The sequence below is a fragment of the Rhinolophus hipposideros genome, assembly GCF_964194185.1.
Source record: "Rhinolophus hipposideros genome assembly, chromosome: 21".
NCBI lineage: Eukaryota > Metazoa > Chordata > Mammalia > Chiroptera > Rhinolophidae > Rhinolophus > Rhinolophus hipposideros.
In genome coordinates, this window is record NC_138067.1 from 36257603 (window position 1) to 36282704 (window position 25102).

The 25102-nt window shown below is 36.5% G+C and overlaps 1 protein-coding gene across 2 annotated transcripts in view; it reads right to left on the reverse strand.

Annotated features, from left to right (window-relative positions):
- Positions 1-4308: 4308 nt before the first annotated feature.
- The window catches only part of ZNF565 (zinc finger protein 565), a 33229-nt gene continuing 12435 nt past the window's right edge, over positions 4309-25102 (reverse strand). For both annotated transcript variants that reach the window (XM_081032543.1, XM_081032544.1), the window contains exons 2-6: positions 21660-21753; positions 19927-20000; positions 17439-17565; positions 16636-16731; positions 4309-8018 (exon numbers count right to left, since the gene is read on the reverse strand). In XM_081032543.1, the coding sequence (XP_080888669.1) occupies positions 6757-8018; positions 16636-16731; positions 17439-17565; positions 19927-19935 (1494 nt within the window). In that variant the 5' untranslated portion in view covers positions 19936-20000; positions 21660-21753 and the 3' untranslated portion in view covers positions 4309-6756. The remainder of the gene's footprint in view (positions 8019-16635; positions 16732-17438; positions 17566-19926; positions 20001-21659; positions 21754-25102) is intronic.

A 25102-nucleotide genomic window follows, 5' to 3' on the forward strand; every position in this document is an offset into this window, starting at 1 on the left:
ATCTCTCTTATGGTGCTCAGGAAAGGGGTATGTGTGTTCCAGAAATGTCCTAATGGTAGAAGCAAACTAGATTTCAAAAGGGATAGGGAGGCCAAAGAATAATTAATCCCTGGGTGTTTGGCTTAGGGAACTGGGTGGACAATGGGGCTACTGTTGAGAGAGGAAGAGTTAGAGGAACTGATTAACGGGACTAGGAATGGTTCAGCTTATGTGCCTGCAATTATTTAAGGAACTTGGGAATTGTTTTGTTAATAGCAAACTTTCCTTTCTGAGTTTAGGCTTACTATGAGATGGGATCTTGGCTAGATGCTTCCCATTGAAGTTTTCATAACTCCACAAGGTACTATTATGAGCCCCAAAATGAAGCTTAGGGAGGCTAGGTTATCATCATCATCTTAGCTAGTGATAAGAGTCCAGACCTGATTCGAAAGCTAGCATTTTAACAGTGCAAGATAAGATGTCAGAAGTCCTAGCTGACAACCTATTTCTGGCTTGGGAGACAAGGCAGACTATGACATTATTCAGCAAGACATATTAGAAATACGGAGGGAAAAGATTCATTTGGAGCTATAAGGTAGCGGGGGTAGAATTTAAAATCTGGTTTTAGATACTACATTTGAGATGCCTGAGGGAGCTATACCTAGGTGGATTAGTACAGCAAGCTTTTGCATCATTAATGTTGTGATGAATCTAACAAAGATGAGATATCAAACGTTAGTGCTAAAATTAAAATACGTGAATTCTTTGAAATGACTGGTGAAATTCTTCTTTAGTCAGAGTTTAAGCCATGGTGACTTCTAAGTGCAGAATTTCATATCTTTTTTTTTCTTTTTTTTCTTTTTGTGAAGGGAAGTTTCCCACTACATCTTCTCTCCATAAAAATATTCTATCATTTGCCTAATTTATTAACTTAGTCATTCAACAAATATGTGACCACCTTCTAGGAGCAAAGATGCAGATACAATTTTCAATATATCAAGAATTTAGAATTATGGTTAAGAGTTGTACCAATTTCATTTTGTTTACAAACAAAAACCCTTCATATTTCACAATTGCACCTAAAAAAATTTGTTTTGAAAAGAGAGAATGTTGGGAAAGAATTTTGTTCCTAGGAAAATAGTTTCCTAAATTCCTAATTCTCCTGATATGTGTGAAACAACTTTCTCTACTGTAATCACGAGAAGCATAGGATCAGCTTAAACCACACTTTGGTAGAAAATTTTATTGTTCTCCCTCGCTACTAATGGCTCAAGAGTATAAATTTTTACTGATTTTTTTTAAAAAGTCTCTAGCTTTTAGAGATAATTATGGAAATATTTACGAATGGCATCATATGACACCTGAATTCTCCTTTCAAAAGAATCCAGTGAAAAAAAAAAAGAAAAAAAAAAAGAATCCAGTGGAAGAGGAAGTGGGTGTGAGTATAGACAAAGCAAGACTGGCCATGGATTGATGGTTTTCACAGCAGGGTGATGAGAATATGAATGTCTATTGATTGTACTGTACTTTCTACTTCTGTGTATGCTTGAAGTTTTCCATAATAAAATATGAAATTCTTTTTAACTTTTATTTATTTTAAGTGTGTTTTGACCCATCAGCTCCAAGTCAAGTACTTGTTTCAATCTAGTTGTGGAGGGTGCAGCTCACAGTGGCCCATGGCGGGTTCGAACCGGCAACCTTGTTGCTAAGAGCACGGCTCTAACCAACTGAGCTAACTCGCTGCCCCAAGATATGAATTTTTAAAGCCTTAGAAGCTAGAAAGAAATATGCAAAAATGATAACATTTATGATTGAATGAAGGTTTTAAAAGGTTTTCCCTTAATTTTTCTATGTTCTTTGTATTCTTTTATTTGAACATTTTTACTTTTCAGAGAGACAAAAAAATGTTTTTAAAAAGATTCTTAAGTTCTTTCATATCTTTGTTTCTTTCATATCTTTGTTTCTAGCATTAACACTTTCTGTGTTAAGACCATGAACTGACTGCATTTTATAGATTATTTGCTAGAACACTGATTTTTTCTTTGCACAGTTACACAGTCTGAAAGATGTAGCCATGAAACTCTCCCCTATTTGGCTCTTGTCCTTGAGATTAGGATTCTCCATTTAAGAGGCCTTGGGCAAATTACTTAATCTCGTTAACTCTCAATTTCTTTATCTCTTAAAATAGGAAAAAAGAGATATAAATGACAATGTTTACAAATAACAAAGCAGGGAACCAGCACTTGGTGAGTTTCAGGCACTGTACTAGCAACTTTATATACATTTATTCCTCTCAAAAATAACTTTTAGTAAGAAAAATATGACTACCCAATATTAAGTAAACGAAAGCTATGAACATACAATTTATTCAATTTACAAATATAATCGAGTACCTACTACGTTTTAGGCACTATGCTAAAAACAATGGTCAACAAATATACGAGTATAAACAAATAATCATCTCTACATTAATCATAATTTAAAAAATGCAAATGAAAACAAAACTGGCATTTCCATTTTCACTGATCAAATGATCTAGGTTCAAAATGTTTTCTCCAGGGTTGTGGTGCTTTGGAATCTCTCCTACTGTGGGTAGACGCCTAGATGCATAATCTTCCTGAAAACACTAACTCAAACAGCTTAAAATGTACATGTTTCTTTAAAAAGTCCAACCACAGGAGTGAAGCACTCCTAGTAATACAATTGTGGTTTCCAAATACCATTTGGGAAAGTACCAAAATACCAAAAGAAAAGAGGACTCCTTAGAAAGGGCTACTTGCAGGTGGGAGGCAGGAAATGAACAAGATGAGCCTGGCACATCTTGTAGCAGATAGCAAGCAAGTGATTAAAGGGGCCGTATCAAAAGGATACAGGAGCCAACTGGTAGAAACATTCATACACCAAACACGAAACAATTTGAACATCAATGAGGTACAACTTAAATGGGGTTAAACCTATTAAATGTACTTCACATTCTCCCCTCCGAACTCATTGGTCACTATGGCAAAATTCTGGGGAACCAACTCATTTTGAAAACCAGTAAGCCCTGTTCGAGAAAAGCATCCGAGGAGCTGGTTTGGGAAACGAGAGTTTTTTGAATACTTGATATGTTAATCATCATTTGAATTTCCCAGCCCCTTCTGGACTGCTCGCTTCAAACTGGCCAGCTCCCACTAGCCAGATTGACACTTTGCGTTTCTCACACAGGGATTTTCTACAACTGGGATTCTCTATTCAATATACTCTGCAATGGCTAAGAAAAAGTAAAATAAAGAGAAAAGTATCCATAAAAAAAAAAAAAAACCAGTAAGGAGGAAGAAAGAAGCATTTATCCTGCCCTTCTTTACTGTAACATAGGTAACCAAATAGTAGTTGAAGGGAAGTTTCTCTTCATAAAAATATTCTAGCTAATAAAGGAAGAATAAATAATAGGATATCATTATTTTGCAATCCCTAATGAATTAATAGATTTATCAATTGAACATCAGTGGCTGCTAAATCATAAGACACCTAAACATATGTCTCTTAATATTAACCACCTATAAGTAGTCTTAAGAAAAAAATTGAATCTCAGTCTGATTCAGCATCTACATATCAATTACCAATTTATAGGAAATACCACATGTTAACTACACCACAGGGTGCAGCCAACAAAAAGAAGACTCAAGATATTCTACAAGGCAAACAACCTTGTTTCTTCTAAAAATAAATTGCAAGAAAAAAAGGATGAGGGAGAATGCATAGATTGAGAGTTATGAGACATAACAATTAACTACAATTTATGGACATTATTTGGATCCTAATAATTTTTAAATTGACATTTATGAAATAATTAAAACACTATGAGATATGTAATGGCATTAAGGTAGTATTGTTAATTTTTTTTTTAAGGAGGGGCAGCTCACAGTGGCCCATATGGGGATCAAACTGGCAACCTTGGTGCTACCGGCACCAAGCTCTAAACTGTGCTAACCGACCACCCCATCAATTTTTTTAAGGACTGAAAATCTTTTCTAAAGTTGTGATATATTTTAGAGATAGTACGTACTGAGACATTTATGGATGAAATAATTTATCTGGGATTTACTTCAAAAATAACATGGAGGTGGGGTTAGTGAGTGGGAGTATAGATAAAACAAGACTGGCCATGAACTGACAATCATTGAAGCTGGTGATGGGGGCATTGGGGTACATTATAATATTCTGTGTATTTTTATATATGTTCAAATTTTTCATAACAGAAAGTTAAAAAAGTGTGTACATTTTGATCTAGCATTTCCACTTCTAGAGGTTTATCTTAAAGATATATCACACACGAACAAAATAATTTATATGCAAGGATATTTATTATAGATTTGAAAGAGAAAACATAAAGAAAAAAATTAAGGTTAAAAATTAAGAAACATGATAGACTACTATGCAGCTGTTAAAAAGAATAAGGCAGTTACATATGTATTGATATGGTCCAATCTTCAAGGTGTATGGAGAAGCAAAAATAGCAACGCATAGATTTGCTACCATTTGTGTAAATTCTTTTTATAAAGAGTATGTTATGTGGATATCTACCCTTATATAAACATAAAAATCAGGACGTATATACAAGCACTTCACAGCAGTGATTTTTACATAACATGTAACGGGGTAGAAAAGGGGCAGAGACAGTGTGGAAACTTATGCCTGTATACCAAATTGTAATTAAAAAATTTTTATCCTGTGCATGTGTTTTAACTATTCAGCATGACAATTTTTAATGTCATAGCTTTGAGCCCCTCCAACTGTACATCCTAATCATTAAACCACTTAAAGAAAAATTACATACAGAACACTGCTTTCTAACCCTTTGTAGGCAGTGGCACATGCGAAAAATGCAGGTGTTTTTATGAAACATTTAGGGTATCTGAGAAGATGGATAGTACATGGGGCGCAATGGGCCCTCTGCTCCAGACACTGCCTGGCTACCCCAAGGGCTGAGGGGATCCATTTCTTGAGATTTCTCAGATTCATTCACAAACCCTGACCCAGATATCACTGGGGTTGGATCAAGCCTCTTTTCTTCATCATTGTCATCTCCTGGAGTTACAATACCCAAATTCTAAAAACATAATTAATCCAGAACAGGTGAAATTCCAGACATTCCATTTAAAATTAGCTTTTAAATTTTAATAGATTGGATTAAATTAGCAGGAATTTTCCTTATATTTATCTTCATATAATCATCTACACTTTGTTTTTTGGGAGCTATCCTTGTTTTTAATCATAATTTTATTTAGCCTTGAATATGAACTGGCAGCCTTTCTCAGGGACTATCTGTTTCTTGAAGTTTCTGTAGGTAAAACAGTTTTCTTTGAAGGGATAGAGCTTTGATGACTTTTAATGTCCTTTTACAGACATTGATTTATTCACGTATTGTACATCTTCTTGAACCAATTTTTATAGTTTTGTAAAAATCCATTCTCTCGATTTCAAATATATTAAAGTTATGAATAGGAGCTACTTAAAATAAAATCCACACCTTCTTCATTCATAATGGTAAATGTGTTTTTTATAGATCAAATCTGCCAATTGTCTATTTTATTATATTGTTAAATAAACAACCTTCAGATTAAGTCTAGATTAAACAACCTCCAGATTAGGTTGTTTTCTACTTTATTTTTAATAATCATTCTTATTGTTGACTTGGGTTTATGAGGCAATTTTTTCCTAAGTTTTGGAATTGACTATTCATTCATTCAATGTGCTTGGTATGTGATTTGCAATGACTAAGTGTTGGAGATCTACATTTGGAGAACTAAACTCCTACCTTCAATCCTTGGCTTCTGACAGTACAGCTTTGGTTACCCTGAACTGGTTTTGGTATGTAGAACTCACTGTCATTCATTTCTAGTTTGTAACTTTAGTTTTGATTTTTCTTGGAATGAAGATAAACTTGGTGGTTTTAGATTTCTAAATGGCAGATTTCTTTTGCCTTCTCTTCTGTTAATTTTTAATCTTCTGATTTTATATATTTTTAGTTAAGACAAGGGGGACAATGCTTTATTGATTTGGCTCCTATGTATGGGTAGCCATAGGCTTTCAGGACTAATTTTAATTTCCAGCCTTTTGAATGAAGTATTTCTCATGGTAATTATACTTTACTACTGTTTTTCAGAATGAATTATCATAACAAGTGGTTATAAAGGCTTTTTGATATTTGATACATTCACAAGGCTCTCCTCTCATATGAACTCCTTAACAGAAATACTGTTATTAATTAATGATAATATTCATTCAGCATATGCAATTATATAAAATATGTGACAGTCCTCATGAAAACTCTATTAGGTATGTATCACTGCTTAAAAATAAGTAAACTGAGGAACAGAGAGATTGCATAATTTGCCCAATGCTATAAAGTCAGTACCTAGTGGAAATGAGATAATATTAAGTAAGGTACATGCCATGGCAAAGGCACATTCACAAAACATTTCAATAGGGTTATTTTCTATTAGGAAGTCTCGGAAGTTTAATACATTTTGAGCAGTAATAGAAGACTTTTTACATTCATAATAATATTTTTTCACCATAACTTCTCTGATGCATAGTAAACAGTGAGTCTGAGGCAAAAAGAACTCCCACATTTATTAAATTTTCTTTCTGATATGAGTCTGATGTTCCAGAATGGAAGTGACAAATGAAGGTTTTCTGACATTAATTACACCACATTAGGCATTATCTAATATTGAATCAGGTGTGCGCACCACTTAAAGGCTTTCCTATATCCCTAACATTCAAGGCTTACTACCCAGTGTGGATTCTGTAGTGTTCAATGAGCTGTGAGCCAAGAATAAAGGCCTGCCCACATTCTCTACATTCATAAGGTTTGATACCAGGATGAATTCTCTGATGTTCGGTAAGTTGTGAACTACGAATAAAGGCCATTCCACATTCCCTACATTGATAGGGTTTCTCACAAGTATGAATTCGTTGATGATGAGTCAGTTGTGAAACACGAATAAAGGCTTTTCCACATTCCTTACATTCATAGGGTTTGTCACCTGTATGAATTCTTTGATGTTGAATAAGGTATGAACTACGACTAAAGGCTTTCCCACAGTCCTTACACTCATAGGGTCTGTCGCCGGTATGAACTCTCTGATGCCGAGTAAGCTGTGCATGCTGTCTGAAGGCCTTCCCGCACTCCTTACATTCATAGGGTTTCTCTCCAGAGTGAATTCTTTGATGTCGAGTAACTTCTGAGCTATGAATGAAGCCCTTTCCACATTCCTTACATTCATAGGGTTTCTCTCCAGTATGAATTCTCTGGTGTACAGTCAGTTGTGAATGCTGTCTAAAGGCCTTCCCACATTCTTTACACTGATAGGGTCTGGCACCTGTATGAATTCTCCGATGAACAGTAAGCTGTGAGCCTCGAATAAAAGCCTTCCCACAATCTTTACATACGTAGGGTTTCTCACCCGTATGGGTTCTTTGATGCAGAATAAGTTGTGAATGCTGTCTAAAGGTCTTTCCACATTGTTTACATTCATAGGGTTTGACACCAGTATGAAGTCTCTGATGGAGAGTAAGTTCTGAAGTACGACCAAAGGCCTTCCCACAGTCCTTACAGTCGTAAGGTTTCTCACCTGTATGGATTCTCTGATGTTGAACAAGGTGGGAGGCACGACTAAAGGCCTTCCCACATTCTTTACATTCAAAGGGTTTTTCACCAGTGTGAGTTTTCTGATGTTGAATAAGGTGTGAGCCACGGCTGAATGCTTTCCCACATTCATTACATTCAATCAGTTTCTTGCCAGTCTCATGGCTCTGATGTAAAGTGAGGGGTGTCTCATGCTCAAAAGTAGGTGTGTCGTCATACGTGATTTTCACTTGCTTGAAATAGCAGTCCTGATTTACTTCAAACTGGTCTTTGTATTCCCAGTCTTCTCTAAAACTGGAGTCCTTAAAACCACAGCATTTAAGGTTTTCCATTAGCTCCCAATTGAATGACTGTACTTCAAAAATATCTTTTTGTGGAAATTTCTCACAGCTGGACTCCAAGTCTGAAAAATATTTAAAAAGTAAATACAAACTGTTCTCCTCTTTTAAGACAAATAAAAAAATTCTACAGTAGACTAGAGAGACAAAATGAAAATAACTGTAAAAGGTAAATGGGTTACATAAGTGTCAGGTATTACTGTGCAATTTCTAAAAAGCACATAAAAGCACAAATATGAGAGCTTGCATGGTGCCAGGAAACACATTAAGCCAGGAGTTCTCAATTTTGATAGGGATCAGAATCATCCAGGAAACTTGTTAACAATACAAATGTCCAAAAACCACCCCAGACTAAATCAAAATCTACAGGAGTAGGGCCAAGGCGTGTGTGTGTGCGCCTGTGTATACATACGTACATGTGCGCATATACATACATATGGATGGATGTATCTGTTTTAAAAGTTATATGTATTTTAATTGAAGATTCATATAACATAAAATTTGCCATTTAACCATTTTAAACAATTTAGTAGTTTACAATACATTCCCAATGTCATGCAACCATTGCCGCTATCTAGTTCTAAAAAATTCTCATCACCCCAAATAGAAATAGTGTGCTCACTGAGCAGTCACTCCCCATTCCCTCTGGCCTCTGGAAATCAATGGCAGGGAATCACCAATTTTGTCTCTGTGAATTTGCCTATTCTGGCAATTTAACATAAATAAGGCATCTATATTTTCAAAACTTTCCACCACATGATTCTGATGCCAATCAAAATGAAAATCTCCGGTTAAACTGTTTCACAGCCTTCCCACTGCACTTAGAATGAACTCTAAACACATTGCCGTGGTTCACAGGCTCTGGGCAAAGCAGGTCATTGATTGTCTTTGTTGTCACTCTGTCTCAGCCAAGGACAGTGCATACTCATGTTGAACACATTGCCCTCTCCTTCCTATGTACCAAACCACAGGCCTTTGGACATCTAGATAGAGGTCTTTCCCATCTTAGACCTCTTATCAGGTTCTTCCATTTATCAGGAATCCTGTCCTGGGTTCTTTGTATGGCTGCTTTTCTCATCCTTCAGGTCTCAGATTAAAAGTCACATTTTCAAAAAAGCTCTCAGCCTGATAACTCCAAGCATATACCTTAATTCTCTCTCCCACATCTCTTTAAAAAAATTTTTAACAAAATGATCACATCTCTGATCACGCTATATACATGTCTACTTCCAGAAAAAATTAATAATATTGGTTTATAAAAAAGTTGTTTAATTGCCTTTAAAAATTAAGTACTTACATAAATTAAAAAATGTAATAAAAGCTAATGAAAATACTTTTAAGTATCAGAAAATACTTAATATTAAAACTGATTTGGTGTAATTAAAACAAACATGTTTTTGAAAATTATCAACACTGAATTACTATAAAAAATTAATTTACGTTTTCAATAAAAATAATATAAAATACAAAGATATGTTTTCATAAAAAATAAAAATAATTTTGTCCTAGTTGTTTCAGAATTTTACCTTATGTATTAAGCTAGCTAAAATTAAATTGTTAATATATAAGAATTTTTTAAAAAATAAGCTTTACTATTAATGGTATACTTAGGTAAGTCTAAAACTTAATGTTATTTCTCTGCTAGAACTATTGGTACAAGATTTTGTTTCATTTAAATGATTTCCTATGCTCTTTATCATCAGATCTTCAATTGTTTCAGTAAAGAGTCTTAATATTAAAAAAACAAAAATTTTTGTACAACTATGTAACCTTCTGTATTTGTCTTTAAAATCTTTTATTGTCACTTTGTTTAAATAAATAACAAGTATTGTTTCACAATGACCTATGATTTTATTTAATCAAATATTTTGAAACTTGATGTTTGACAACTTCCCAAGATTCAAAAATTATTTGTCTTGACCTTTGATATTTTTAAAAACTTTGAAGTTTTTCAAAAGGATCCCTAAAACATTTTAAAGACTTGTTCTTTCTCTTTATAAAAGAAAAAAAAATTAAACTAATCCTTCTTATTTAATATGTTAAATTACATGGGAAGTGTTATCAAATAAATAATGCCAAAAAACTTACAGTCTTTTTCTGTCTCTTAAAGTTGTAACTCTTATCATGTCTTAAAAATATAAATACCCAGGAAATAACCAAAACATTGCCCACAGAGACTGAAAAAAAAAGGCCTTTTTAAAATACAAACTATTATATAAGTTCCTATACAAAATTGATTTGTAAAAAAGCTGTTTTTACAAAACTACTAAAAAATAATAAAGATAAAACAACATAACTATATATGAAAAAATGTATATTTTCAGTAGTGAAAGATGAAACATAGATATGTACTTTTGCTGAAGAAATAATGTTTTTTCGATTAAAAAAAGATATAAAGTACATTTTTTGTAAATAAAGTAATTTTATCCTAAAGTGTTTCAAAATTTTTAAAAAGATAATAACTAAAAAAAATATATGTAACAAAAGATTTATGTACCTCACAAAAGGTGTGTATATTTATAAAAGTTTCATGGAAGCAAGATCTTTAAAAAGTTTTTATACATGGGTAAGCTAACCAAGATTAGAATAGGTAACTAAGTCAATTACATTATTTATATTTACATATGTGTGTAAACTTTCACCAAATCTTTAACCACGGCCATTTTTGTCTTTTGTCATTTACAGACACTTATTGTTGTATTCTGATGCTTTTACAAAAATGTTTCTACAAAGACGTGTTTCATCTTCAGAGAAAAGACAGACATTATGGAAAAGATTGACACTCTAAAAAAATTTCAGGTACTTATAACTGATTGATATGTGACCAAATTTAAAGATGTTGACCCTTGGATTCATGTTTCCCAATTTAAAGAAAGCTCTTTCACCTAACTACACTGCTCAAAAATTTTAAATTACTAAAAAAACCAAACAAACAACACCTGTTGTAAACAACTAACCCAAGATTCTGGACAGGCCTGTATAATCTACATCTTCCTTTTTCCTCACTTTAGTCCCTTCCAATTTCACAAAAAATACGAGAGGCCAAGCACTCACTATAATAGTTATTGTTTCTTTTTTCCTCTTAATTTCTGTCTGAGAAGATAGCAACGGACATCATCTCTAAAGCTACTTCACAGGTCAAAATGTACAACTAGTTACACACATAGCCAAGGATGTTTAATGACAGGTGACATCAGCCCCAGAGAAGGTACCAGATTTAAAAGAATGCTTTTTCCTTGGGCAGGTATTATAATGACAACCACAGCAATAGCCAACCAAAACAGAAAAAAACAAAAAAACAACTTTAAATTCCCTTGCATGAATTATATTAGACAATACAATTGCTCTTGACCGTAGCCTAGCTAAGCAAGGTGGGGCTTGCTCTGTTATTAATACCTCTTGTTGCGCTTGGATAAAACATCTCTGGTAAGATAGAGATAAAACTAGAAAAAAAGTCAAATGATTAAATATAGTGCCTACTAACACTTCATAGTTCTTTAGTATCTTCAACTAACTGCCCTCAAGTATTGCCTTCTGGTTCAGATCTACTCTTCAAATTGGACTTAACATTTTGTTTGCTATTATAAAAAGTTTTGCTGTTATAAATCTTTGTCTTGCATGGCTCGATGTTATAAAGACACCATTCTGATAATGATTACTCAACGTTTTGAGATGATCACTAAGGCCTATGAGACTTCACATATAAAACCCTCAAAAAACTATAGATGCTTGTCCTTAAAAAAGCCTTCCTCTGTTCTGGTGCTCTTGTTGCTCAAATGTGGCCTAGGGCTTGAAAAAACAACAAACTACTTTCCCTTCTACATGGGGCATGCCATACCAAGACAGAGCCTTCCTGGAAATGAGGGATGGACAATGACATGACATACCCAAAATGAGCCACCTGAGAATGGAGGACCAACGATGCTTTTAATAACTGATCAATGCTGCTTTCCGATGATTGATCAGTGATACTTTTAAGGAAGGATCTTGATCAAAAGGGGGAAAATGTAAACAATATAAATGGAGCCACTTTAATATGGAGTCAGAGCTGCCATGCCGAAAGAACTGCATTGCACGTGCAGAGGAATTGCCTTGCATATCTTATGCCTCAGATCTCTGGAGTGTTAAAACAGGACAAAATAACCTTTGCACTGGGCCTAAGCAACACTGTGCCTTGCAAAGGAACTGTCTGCAAAGATAACAAGAAAGCAGTTATTATGACTACTGGACTGATGGTTCCTGGACTGAAAATTAACAACATTGTTTAGAATTAATGTCACTAAGGCATGTTATCTGCACCAATAAAAGTGCCTGTCTTCTATTGATGTAATTGTTCCCCTTGCCTTTCTCATAAATACCCATCGCCTTTGTCTCCTAACTGGGACCTTATTTGGGCGTCTGCCTGAGCTAATGATTCCTAAGTAGCTAGTCTTCTTTTTTTTTTTTTTTAATAAATTTTATTGGGGAATATTGGGGAACAGTGTGTTTCTCCAGGGCCCAACAGTTCCAAGTCATTGTCCTTCAATCTAGTTGTGGCGGGAACAGCTCACTGGCCCATGTGGGAATCGAACCGGCAATCCCGTCATTCAGAACTCGTGCTCTAACCAACTGAGCCACCTGGCGACCCTATAAGTAGCTAGTCTTATTGATCTCAATAAATGCCTGTTGCCTGTCACTTTGAAAGGCCTTTTAGTTTTAGGTTAACAGTGGGTTCCTTTATTATCTACATATGGGGAAATCTTCTAACAATGAAACAATGACTCAAAATCCAAAAGCTAGAAAATACTGATAAATTCCACTGTGTAATGGTGAAAATGGTGAAATAAATTCCACTGTGTAATGGTGAAAAACAAAACAAAACCTCACACATGAACAAAAAACACCAAAAGCTAAGTCAAAAAAAAAACACACAGAGAAAATATTTGAAACTTATATTACAGATAAAGGGATGATCTTCCTGAATTATAAAAAGCTCTTAAAAATTGAGAAATATCCTTAAGAAGTGAAACACACAGTTACCACCTGATCCTAGATATATACCCAAAATAAGTGAAAACAGGCACTCAGGTACTGTGTACCAACATTCACAGCAGCGTTATGCATAGCAGCCAAAAGGTGGAAAGAACCCAAGTGTCCATCAGCAGATGAATGGATAAACAAAATGTGATATATCATATAATGAAATATTATTCAGCCTTAAAAAGGAATGAAACTGATAAATGCTACAACATGAATGTCTTGAAAACAGTACACTAAGTGAAATAAGCCAGATGCAAAAAGCTACTTATTATATAATTCCACTTATATGAGGTATCTAAGATAGGCAACTTCATAGAGACGGAAAGTAGAACGGAGATTACCAGCGGCTAGAAGGAGGTGAAAATGGAGAGTTATTAGTTAATGGGTATAGAGTTTCTGTTTGGGATGATGAATAAGTTCTGGAAATGGATAGTGAAGATGGTTGCACAACATTATGAATGTGATTAATGCCAGTGAATTGTACAGTTAAAAATGTTCGGCCGGCACAGTGGCTCAGGCGGTTGGAGCTCCGTGCTCCTAACTCCGAAGGCTGCCGGTTCGATTCCCACATGGGCCAGTGGGCTCTCAACCACAAGGTTGCCTGTTCAACTCCTCGAGTCCCACAAGGGATGGTGGGCTGTGCCTCCTGCAACTAGAAAACGGCAACTGGACCTGGAGCTGAGTTGCGCCCTCCATAACTAAGACTGAAAGGACAACAACTGGACTTGGAAAAAAGTCCTAGAAGTACACACTGTTCCCCAATAAAGTCCTGTTCCCCTACCCCAATAAAATCTTAAAAAAAAAAAAAAGTTCAAACTGGTAAAGTTTATGTAATGTTTGTCAATTAAAAAAAATCTAATTAAAAAAAGATGTTGTTTTTTTTTTTAAACCCCAGAACTGCAAGGAGTTAGGAAACATACTGACCAAACAGCCTGTGAAAGATAATACTTGTATGGAATAAATAGCAATGGGCTTACTAGCAATAAAATATAGAATTTCAGTTGAGTCATACGTACTATAGACACTGAATTTATGCATATTCAATAATCTGTGTTCAGAAAACATATACAGAGTGGTAGGCAGAATAACGACCCCCCCCTCCACACATACAAAGATATGCATGTCTTAAATCCTAGAACCTGTAAATATGGTATGTTACAGAGCAAGGGGGAATTAAGGTTGGAGATGAAATTATGGTTGCCTCTCATCTGAGACGAGATGGGGAGATCCTGGATTATCTGGGTGGGCCCCATCTAATCACAAGGGTCCTTATAAGGGAAAGAGAGGTAGGAGCGTCAGAGTTAGGGAGACATGTGAAGATGCTTCACTGTCGACTTTGAAAATGGAAAGGGGCTCTAACCCAAGGAATGCAGGCGACCTCTAGAAGATGGAAAAGGCAAGAAAACTGATTCTCCCCTAGAGCCCTGAGACACCTTGCAGCCCTGCAGACACCTTAAGTTGAGCCCAGTGACATGCATTTTTGATTTCTGATCTCTAGAACTATAACAAACTTGTGTTGTTTTAAGTCACCAAGTTTGTGGTAATTTGTTACAGAAGCCACAGCAAACTAGTAAAGAAAGAAAAAACTGAGTAATTCGTCAACGTATCACACCTGTTCAATCTTATCCTTGGAGACCACTCTCCCAAGGAAATGTAGTTTAGAGCCAAAGTACCAAGAAAAGCTACACAGTTGATTTTTGGTTTTTGAGCTTTTGAAGTGCAGATGTTATGGTAATTTAAGGCTGGTTTAGGTGCATGACAAATACAATTTTGATTATATATACTTTTCTCCTCAAACATGAACTTTCAACTCTATCTCCAAATCAGGGTTTGGCAAACATTTTATTTTCTTTAAAGGACCAGATGGTAAATATTTTAAGCTTTGTGGTCCAAGAGGCACAAAATGAGGGTATTATGTAGGCACTTATATAACAAGAGAGAAAACAAGTTACCACAAAGTTTTTAATCAATGAAATTCAAAGTATAATAATAATTGATACTATATAAGATTTAAGCATATTTTTAAAAGTCAAATTAAAGACTATTCTATTACAAACAACAGGAAGTACAACTTCAAAATCACTGGAGGATAGAACAAGTGGTAAAATGTGAGCAAAACAGGAATAGCTGAAAATAAGAATGAGGAATAGAAAATATAAAATAAAATGGCAGGAGCGAGGACACATTAATTACCACAATAAATGAGGATGAATTGAATTCCCTTGTTATAGTCAAGGATGTCAGACCAATTCAAAAAGAAAACTCTAATAGCATCTTTATTACCATGGACACCTTTAAAATAAAGTGGCAATAATTGAAAAAAATGATAAGCAAAGATATATCAATTTTTTAAGTCAAGAAAAGAGGGCATTTGATATTAATATCAGAAAAAACAAAATTCAATGTTAAAAGCACTAATTATGAAAATAAAGGGTGGAGTGTACTGATAAAAGTTACAAATTGCAATGAGGATCTTTATTTCATCTTTACAAAAATGTAAAATGTATTAGCAAAACATATAATTTAGTCCTCAGAATTTGATAGCACAAGTATAGAGAAAGTTAAAGGACAAGCAAATTCTAAACTATATTATCAAAAGGTTTATAGTTAAACAAAGAAGTGAGTGTCCTATTCAAAGAACACTTGTTTTAAATATATGTAAAACATTTTCCAAAACAGGAACAATCTGACTAATCAACTACCTTGGAAGAGAAAAGGCAATGGAATGATTTCTTGTTTGGGATGAGAGAAAATTCCTGCCAAAACTATTCCATACTCAGTAAAAATAACCTACCAAAAAATTGAAGAATGTAGAATGAAGACATTTTCATGTGGTTAAAACCTGAGAGAATTTGTCAGCAGAGACTCACAAAAGGAAATTTTAAGGGTTTTTTTTTTTTCAAATAGAGAAGAAATGATCCTAGATGGAAATAAATGTATAGCAGATTCGTCAGGAGGGGAGTAGCTGATAATTAAGTATTCAAAGGTTCCAATACTGCCTAGCAACCACCAATTAATACTACTTGCTAACATTTATTTAGTGATCACTATTGCCTGGCACTCTGGGCATTTTCACATTATTATTAATGCATACAAAAGCCACAATAACTACATGAGGCAGGCACTATTTTTATTGCAGAGGAAAAAACTGAAGCACAGAGAATTTAAATAACTTACCTAAACGCACAGATCTAAGTGGCAGAGCCAGGATTTGAACTCAGGCAGTCTGACTCCAGAGTCTATCCTCAGACACTACACACCCTTTTCTCTCAAAAGTTAAGAGAATAAATGAATTTCTGAATTAAGTAATGTGAGATGCTGTTTTTAAGGGATGAAGAAACTTACAGAAAAAAGGATCCAAAGTACAAGTAAAAAAGCTGCCACTGGAGAAGATGGGAGCACATCCCTTTTCGGAATGGGAAGAAAATATGAGAAGAAAGAACAGAGAGGAATTAGCGGGGATAAGCGCAAGGTTCCTCTGAAAGCTGATGCTGACAAGGTCTTTGTTTTTCATGTCTTTAAGTCTCAGGCTTTTATTCCTCAGTTTTTGGTAAGGCTTTGAGGGGAGTTTCCTGATAAAAACTCAAATTACTATTACCACTTGACTCACCCACTGGGCTATTATGCCCAATGACCTCCCCCATTGGATCAACCCTTGCTCACCTGGGCACCATAGTCCTGTTATATCATTTGCAATCATCCAGGGTTCTTTCCTTTGCTCCAATAAGGAGATGACATCAGGCTTAGAAACGGAAAGTCCTGTTTATAGGAAAAGAAACGGCGAATGAGCATGCTATTTCAAAATTCAAACTTAGTCTCTTGGTCACCACGACGCGAGGCAATTATATAAAACAAAGTATGAACGTTGTCCAAAAAGTGGGAAGATGGAGGTGCCAATGGAACTACCCATTTCCACTTCCACAAAGCACAAAACAATTCCTTTGGGAATGGAGAGCAGAAATTCAGCCAGAAACTTGTAAGTCTCCCTAAAAATTCACCATGAAAACACCAGAAACTTCAGAAGGCTAGCCCTGAATTATTCAGAGTAGATGACTATGGTGGTTATTCTCCATTCACTCTCTTGCCCCTCTAATCCATTCCTTGCTGTTCCTGGCCCCCTGCTCTGTGCCCCAGACAGCTTACTGTAAGGACTGTACAATACTGACCCTGTCGTTTTTTTTTTCACTGGGTGTGGCAAATGGAAAGCAGCAGGAGATGAGCAGGCAGGAGGAGACAGAGTTCAGGGTATTTCTTATCTCTTTCCCTCCCTCCTTTGACCCAGGAGTTCTGGAAGTAGCTATAGCTGCTGTCAGCCAGGCCCTTCTCCATGACTCTGGCTTTCACAATCTTCCACTGACAGTTTCCTCCCTTTTCCCCTTCTGGCCAAAGGTGGTAACAGCCACCCACTGTTGCAGTCCCTGGGAGCCTTGTTTCCCCGGCTGGCGCTCTATTATATAATTCCTTACCTAATGAGACCAAGTTACCAAAGTTCTCCAAAGTCACATCCCTGTACAAGTCCCTCTGGGCAGGTTCCAGGCACTTCCATTCTTCCTGAGAGAACTCTATGGCCACATCCCTGAATGTCACCAATCCCTGAAACAATGAATCCACTCATTACTAGTAAATGAAAGGACTTTTTTTTTATTACAAAAATTTTCAAAACACACAAAAGTATACAGAAGAGTATAAAGACCCTCATGAATCCATCACTCTGCTTCAACCATTAACAAGACTTTGCAAATTTTGTTTAATCTCTTCCCTTCCATTTTCTACCCTTGGTGTATTTTGAGGCAAATCTCACATACCAAACATCATAGTATTTCACCCACAAACACTTCAGTATGTAACAGATTAGAATTTTTTTAAAGCATAACCAGGATATCATTATCATACTTATAACATTAACAATAATTTCCTAATAATCAGATCAAGTTTCTAATTGCCCCATTTTTCTCAATAGTGATTTTTTACAGTTGGTTTGTTCAAATCAGGATTCAAACAAGATCCACAGTTGTGTTTAGTTGATAGGTTTGCTAAAGTCCCTCAAATCTCTAACAGTCCCCACAAACCCTATAAGTTTTTATTGCTATTTGTTTATTAAAGAAACATTTGAATCCGTTGAATTCCCCACAGTTTGGATTTGGCTGATTGCATCTTTATGCTGTGGTTTAACATGTCATTCTACTTCCGTATTTTCTGTGAAAAGCTAGTTAGATATGGAGGCCTGATTAACATATTTTGGGGAAGCATGAATATATCAGAGGTGTAACTGTGTGCTTCCTGTGCCGTCCCATTAGGAGGCACCTAATGACTGGCTGTCCCATTTTTAATGAGGTTAAAATTAATGAGTCGGTTCATGATTTAGCAGGGGCCTAGCAAATAATAGTCTTTTAAAATGCATCTCTTTTCACCATTTCTCCTTTGAGATAATAAAAAAGAAAGAATCCAAAATGTCTTATCTTAACACATAGGATTTATAGAAGTTTTAAATCTCTCCTGAAGACTCAGGGCATAATCAGCCTGTGGATCTCAACCTACTTGTAGGTTATACCTTCCCCTTCTGGATGTACTTGGGATCATGCAGAGGGTGGTCTAGTTGTCAAAATGTTGGGGAAGGTTGGGCTGGGGGGACAGTGTGCTACTGACATTAGAGCTGGCATCAGGAATGTTAGGTGTCCTGAACGGGCTATGTACCTAAGCACCCATACAACAAAGAACTATACTGCTAAAAGTGACAACAGGATCCCCACTGCTTCTCTTTGTTTGTCATCATGAGCATATTTTTTGTTATAGCAAATTTTATAATAAACACAAGGGTTTTTTATTTGTTATATAACATTGTGCTTTATGTCCTATAAAATAAAATTATTCCATTATTTTTGGGGCATTTCGCTTAAACAAGACTTATAAAATCTTCAGTTTATTGTATACTTGATAATATCTGTCATCCTTCACTGTCTGCTTTTCCTTGTTTCTAAAATTAGAAAGTTGATGGAAGGTATACCTACCTCAGTCACATAAATGTGGCCCACAACCAACACATATTGTTCAACTTCAAAATGGACCATTTTATATTCATCTCTCATAAATTCCCTTGCAAGACTAAAGAACATTTTTTACATTAATTTTTCAATTACAGTTGACATTCAATATTGTTTTATATTAGTTTAGGGTGTACAGTATAGTGGTTAGACATTTATATAATTAATGTAGTGATTCCCTCCAATTAGTCTAGTTCCCACCTGGCAGTGTAACTAATATTTTAGTTATTAAAATATTATTGACTATATTCCCTATGCTGTACTTATATCCCTTTGACTGCTTTGTAACTACCAGTTTGTACTTCTTAATCCCTTTACCTTTTTTACCCAGCCCCCCAAACCCTCTCCCATCTGGCAACCATCAGTTTGTTCTCTCTCTGAGTCTATTTCTGTTTTGTTTGTTTCTTTATCTTATTCTTTAGATTCCATATATAAGGGAGATCATATGGTATTTGTCTTTTCTGTCTGACTTATTTCACTTAGCATAATACCCTCAAGGTCCACACCGAAGAACTTCTGATAGTGTGAAATGTTTTATGATTTTTTAAAGAGGAGGTGACAAAAAATAGAAGAAAAAAGGAAACCACCTAGGTTAATGGAAAAGATCAAAGTTATCTTATCTTTGGACCCATTCAACCATGGTTCTGATGAGGAAGGCTCTTAAGGGAATCTATTTTTGCTCCCTTGGTGCTCTGGTAGAAGCACTGTGCCTGTATGTGAACACTATTGCAGAGAGGGCCACGAAGAGGGGTGGGGCAACCTCCCGCATGTCCTGGAATGGAGGAACTATGGAGGAGCAGGTTACTGCATGGGGCTCAGCGGGATAGGGAAGTTTCAGGATAAAGAGCACGAATGTTCATTTGATCTGGAGGGAAAACAGGTTATTTCAAGGACAGAGGAAATTTCAACTTACCTGGGCCATGGCTTTTAGAACTCCCTGACCTGCTCAGATTTCTCTAGGTTCTTCTCTTGGACAGGTACAGAGTCCTGAAAAAGCAGAGTCGGGGGAGAAGGGACAAATCTCTCATAAACTGAGCTCGCCTCAGCACTCCTAAACAGACAAGCTGAAAACGACTGACTGTATGTAATTCCAGCGTCCCTCCTCTGCTTCCCTGCCTTCCCTTGTCCCACCATACAACCCTAATGCTAAGAACTACAGAGTTCACAAAACCCAGACCCTCCTTAAACCCCAGGGAAACCAAAAGGATTCAAGGCACGTGTTCCAGTACTGACCCAGAACCCATGTACCTCAGCAGGAGGGATTCTGGCCTGGACAGTCCCTCATTTTGTTGCTGCTAATCTATGCCCTAAATGGGGCGTAGACAGCTCCCACCTGTTCCAAGCAGCTCTTCCTTTGCAGTCGCAGCAGGGAAGGTCATAACTCAGACTCACCCCTTTATCCTGTAAGCATGAGGACAGTGCCTGCAAGGTAGGAGCACAGCAAACCTGTGCAGGCCAAACCTTCTGAAAAAGACTCTCTTAAACAGTCTTCTAGCTTCTCTGGGTTCAACAGGCAAAACCTTTTGGGTACCTCCCTGTCTCTACTTTCTCCTTCTAAGTCCAAAAGGGGGCCATGCCACTCATACCAGAGGCTTTGTCAAGGCCTCCAGCCGCAGCTCAACTTGCCAGACTGCAGTAAGAAAACCACAGTAATGCAAGCATCTTACGAGCATACCTACACAGCCACAATACTGACCTGAGTGGGAACTCTATCTGTAGCAGCCTGTTGGCCCAGCACTCCTTACTTTCCATTTAAACCCTCCCTATTGCTTTCCTGCAGAACACCACTTCCTCCCTTGCTGGCTGTTGCTGAGGTTAGAATTCTGTGGAGAATGGCCTGTACCCCGAGGTAATGAGAACTCAGGGGTTTTAAGGAGGGTAGTAAGGCTGGTTCTAATTAAAGGTACAAGAAGCTTCCATGGTAGGAGTGTCAGAAGGAAGACTAATTTAATCAATGGGGGTGGTGTCAAGGAAAATTTCCTATAAGTTACAGAACATGATTTGGGATCTAAAAATCAGAGAATTCGAATAGACACACAAGGGACAGAAGAGCATTCTGAGCAGAGTGAAAAGCAGTGGCAAAACAGTGGACCAAAAATATAACATATGGTATGTTTGGAGAACAGAGAATAATTTGGAATGACTTGTACAGTTTGGCGAAAGGTCTAGACCAATGCTGTGCAACAAACTATCTGTGATGATGGAAATCTGTACTGTCAATAATGCAGCCATTAGCCGCACGTGGCTACCAAGCATTTGCAAAGTGGCTAGTATGACTGAGGAAGTGAATTTTTTACTTAAATTTTCACAGCGTTATCTCTAGGTGTATAATTATGAGGGATCTGTTTTTCTTTTGTCTGTATTTTCAAGTTTTCCCTTAAGCATATGTTTTATAATCATAAAGAATTAATTCCTACCTCCTCGATGGGGGTACATTATAAAAGGAAATATGATGGAAGGATTCATGTGTGACAGTGAAGTAGCTGACTTTGGGAACTTGTGTGCTGAAGGAGCTTGATTTTCTCCACAGTCCAAGAGCCTTTGAGGGACATATTCTCGAATAATAACTTAAAAGGTCCTGACTTCCCACGGAGGAGGTGAGCTTTCATACGAAAGACTTCCTGTTTCCTTAGTCCCCTCACTCACCTGTGGACAGGCCTCTTGTCAACCCTCTCTCCACATTCCAGGATGTCCTCTTTGCTCCAAAAAGAAATCACTCCTACTTTACAGAAGCAACCTCCTACATATAGAAAAAGAAATGGCTCTTAACCAGTGTAGTAGACATTACTAATTTTATTACTAATGTTTCACCATTTTCCAATTTTCCAGTTATCTACTTTTCCTCTCCTTTTGGGCACACAGAAGGTGACATTTTTCAACGTTTGCAGTTAGGCAGGGCCATAAACTGGTTTTGGTCAATGGCATGTGAGCTGCAGCGATGTATGTCATTTCAGTCTGAGGCACTGGAAAGACTGCACAACTCCCGAATCTTTCTGTTCTCTGATGTGGCGGCCAAGGAGGTGAGCATTTCAGGAGGTACAGCAACAGGCTGGTGGAGTCTACTTTGGTCTGGGACCCTGTCTATGTTGGCCCACACTGGGCAGGTAGCATGAGCAAGAAATAAAACATTATTTTGTAAGCCACTGAGATTTGGGGGTTGTTTGCTACCATAGCATAACAGCCTGTCCTAACTAATAGACGAATTCAGTTATATACAGAACTGTGACCGTATAAAACTTCAGACTCAAGGCAGGCCTTGGTCAATACAAGAAAAAGCAATTTAAAAAAAAAAGAGGAAGCTTAAGAAATAACAGAGCAGAGCTGTCCGTTTCTAACTCTACATGTCTCAAAGGGATTTTTCACAAACCCACAATATGAAACAAAAGTCCCCAAAAAGGCAGATTATGAGTTACACAAGCTGATCTTGACCTAGCAAAACCACGCTCCTCTAGATCTCTAACAGCAAGAGTTACTTCAAATCTTTCCAAGCAAAGTCCAGCCATCTATACACCACCCAGTAAAGCTCAAAACTCCTATAACCCTGGAGTTTCCCTATCTCCAAATTGACAGACATTCTTATTCTTTAGAGGCCATGGGTCCCACATCACACAGGGCCTGGGCTAAGTTGCCAGGTCATGAGAACTAGACATTATATAGGTATCTCCACTTTACCACTAGTAATCTATTTCTGAAAAAGCAATCTTTCTGAGTAAAAACTCTACCCAGGAGCCTTTTTCCTAATATTTAAAATGTGAAAAGTATAATGCATCATGTTGTAACACAAAACCCCCTAAATAATTTCCTAAAACAATTAAACACAACAAAACACCTACATACAAGTAATAAACTATTATATTAGGATGAAAAGTTCTTAAAACATCACTTCTTGATCACCAGTTGTTACAGTTATTAAAAACTACTTGCTTGTGTGCAGTAACATGGTCTCTCTTAGTGTCATGAATATCTGCACATCCTTTTCGTTGATATGCCCATCTATACGCTTATCAAAGTATTTCCATGACTGAGGTTTTCACTAACTGTATTTCTGGTGTAATTTGAAATTTTTCCTATGTCATATTTTAAGATGTTGTATTGAATTTTATGGATGTAAACAAATTTTTCCAGTATAAACATCAACCGAAATCAATCTATTGAGAAATACGTACATTCTCAGGCAATGTTCAGTATTCTGGGTCAGACAATAGCAGGTTAAATACATGAAAGATTTCTATAAAACATTAATTCTGAGTACTCATGAATTTAGTAATAATGTAATAGTCAATAACAAAAAATGTTCAAGATATGATTAGTGAGGAAAAAGCAGATTACAAAGCAGCTTGACATCAAGTGGTCCTGTTTATAAAATACACGTACTTATCAACATAGACAATACAGATAGACAAATCAGACAGAAAATGTGTGGGAAGTTTTATTCTTAAAGATTACTTTGGTTATCTCTGGATTGTGATCTTCAATTTTCTTAGTTTTAAGTCTATTTTTTTCAATAATCACACATTCATTTTTAAATGTGTATTTTTAAATTCTGTAAATGTAAGCTGCTCCCAGCAGATGAAAAAGAAAATGCCTTTCTTTTTTTTAAACAATCTTTCTTTGAACATGAAATAATAGCTCAGCATAGTCTAAAAACAGTTGTATTTCTACAGATGGCTTTTGTCGTTTTTGCTTCATCAGTTCCCAGTAGCTGCAGACTTCTTGATTTGATTTAACTATACTCGTGTACTGGAGTCCTGCCTGGAAAAGCTCTAAAAGTCACGTGGCTATGTCCTGTGTATAAGTGATGCTTCCTTTCAGTTCTTCTTGCCAGATGGCTTTATTATGTTTCTGCACCTGCCCTATTTGCCCCAATGTTATCCAAACAGCTATAGAATCATCTTGCTCCATTGGTCATACTTTGGATTTCTGATAATTAGAATGAAAACTTCAGGGAATATATGTAACTCAAGGAAATGAATGTACCTCCACAAAGTTCTTACGAAATCAGTTTGACTTAGATATGATATCACAATGGTTACTCTGGCCATAAAATATCTCCTTCTTATGAATTTTCATAAGATACTAATCAGGCTAAATTAGTGCCCTTTACTTCAGACACTTGTATACAAGTTTTATCTCCCCCATCACGTTAATTGCAATTTAAAAATAGAGACGGTAACTTTTTAAAAGTATTTTGTCTAGATTATTTGGCGTATTTTCAAATTCTTAATAAATGTCTACTACCTGACACCAGGGAATTCATTATAAAAATACATGAGATTGTATGCACTTTTGGGACTATTTCACAATTAAAATATAGAAATTATAAATACTCTTTGTAGGTGGTAAAATGAATATATTAAGGTATGTCTCAATAATGAAATATTATACAGTGATTTTAAAATGTAACAGTACCATAGTCAATGCATTATTAAATGAGGCACGCAGGTTACAGATTATTATTATTTTTTTAGGTTACAGAATTTATATAAAAGTGATACTGGAGTAACATCAGCAGAATGGCTGTGTAAAAGGTTCTCCAGATCTCTCTCCTTGAAGTTACAAGTTGGACATCTGTAATTCAACAAAGGATTCCCTGCTAAACACACAAGCACATCTGAGAGATCCCAGCTTGAAACATCTAAATGTGGGTGTATCTGAACAAACAGGGGAGGAGGGAAGCAGGGAAGGACAGAGGTGGGTGCCACAGATACTTCCCAGGAGCTCACTGTGGCACCAGAAGACTCAGGAGCAGGAGAGGAGTCAGGTTACATTGTACACATTCTGCAGCCCTAAGGGAAATTCTGCAGTCCTAAGGAGCAGAGGAATAAAATCAACATTCCTGCCTGAGGAGTCGCCACCCATATACTGCAGCTGAACCCCGTGACAGGGGAAGAGACGAACACAAAGCCTGGCAGCTGTGGTCTAGCAGACGTCATTACCAGGCAGAAAACAAAGCCCCAGACTATAGCCGCCTCCCCTCACCCTCCCAGAGAATCGGGCCCCAGCAGACTCTGTAGCTATAAAAGTGTCAGGTTACAGGACACTCTTGGCAGCGGTGAGGTCTTGAGGGGCAGAAACATTTCTCCCTGGGT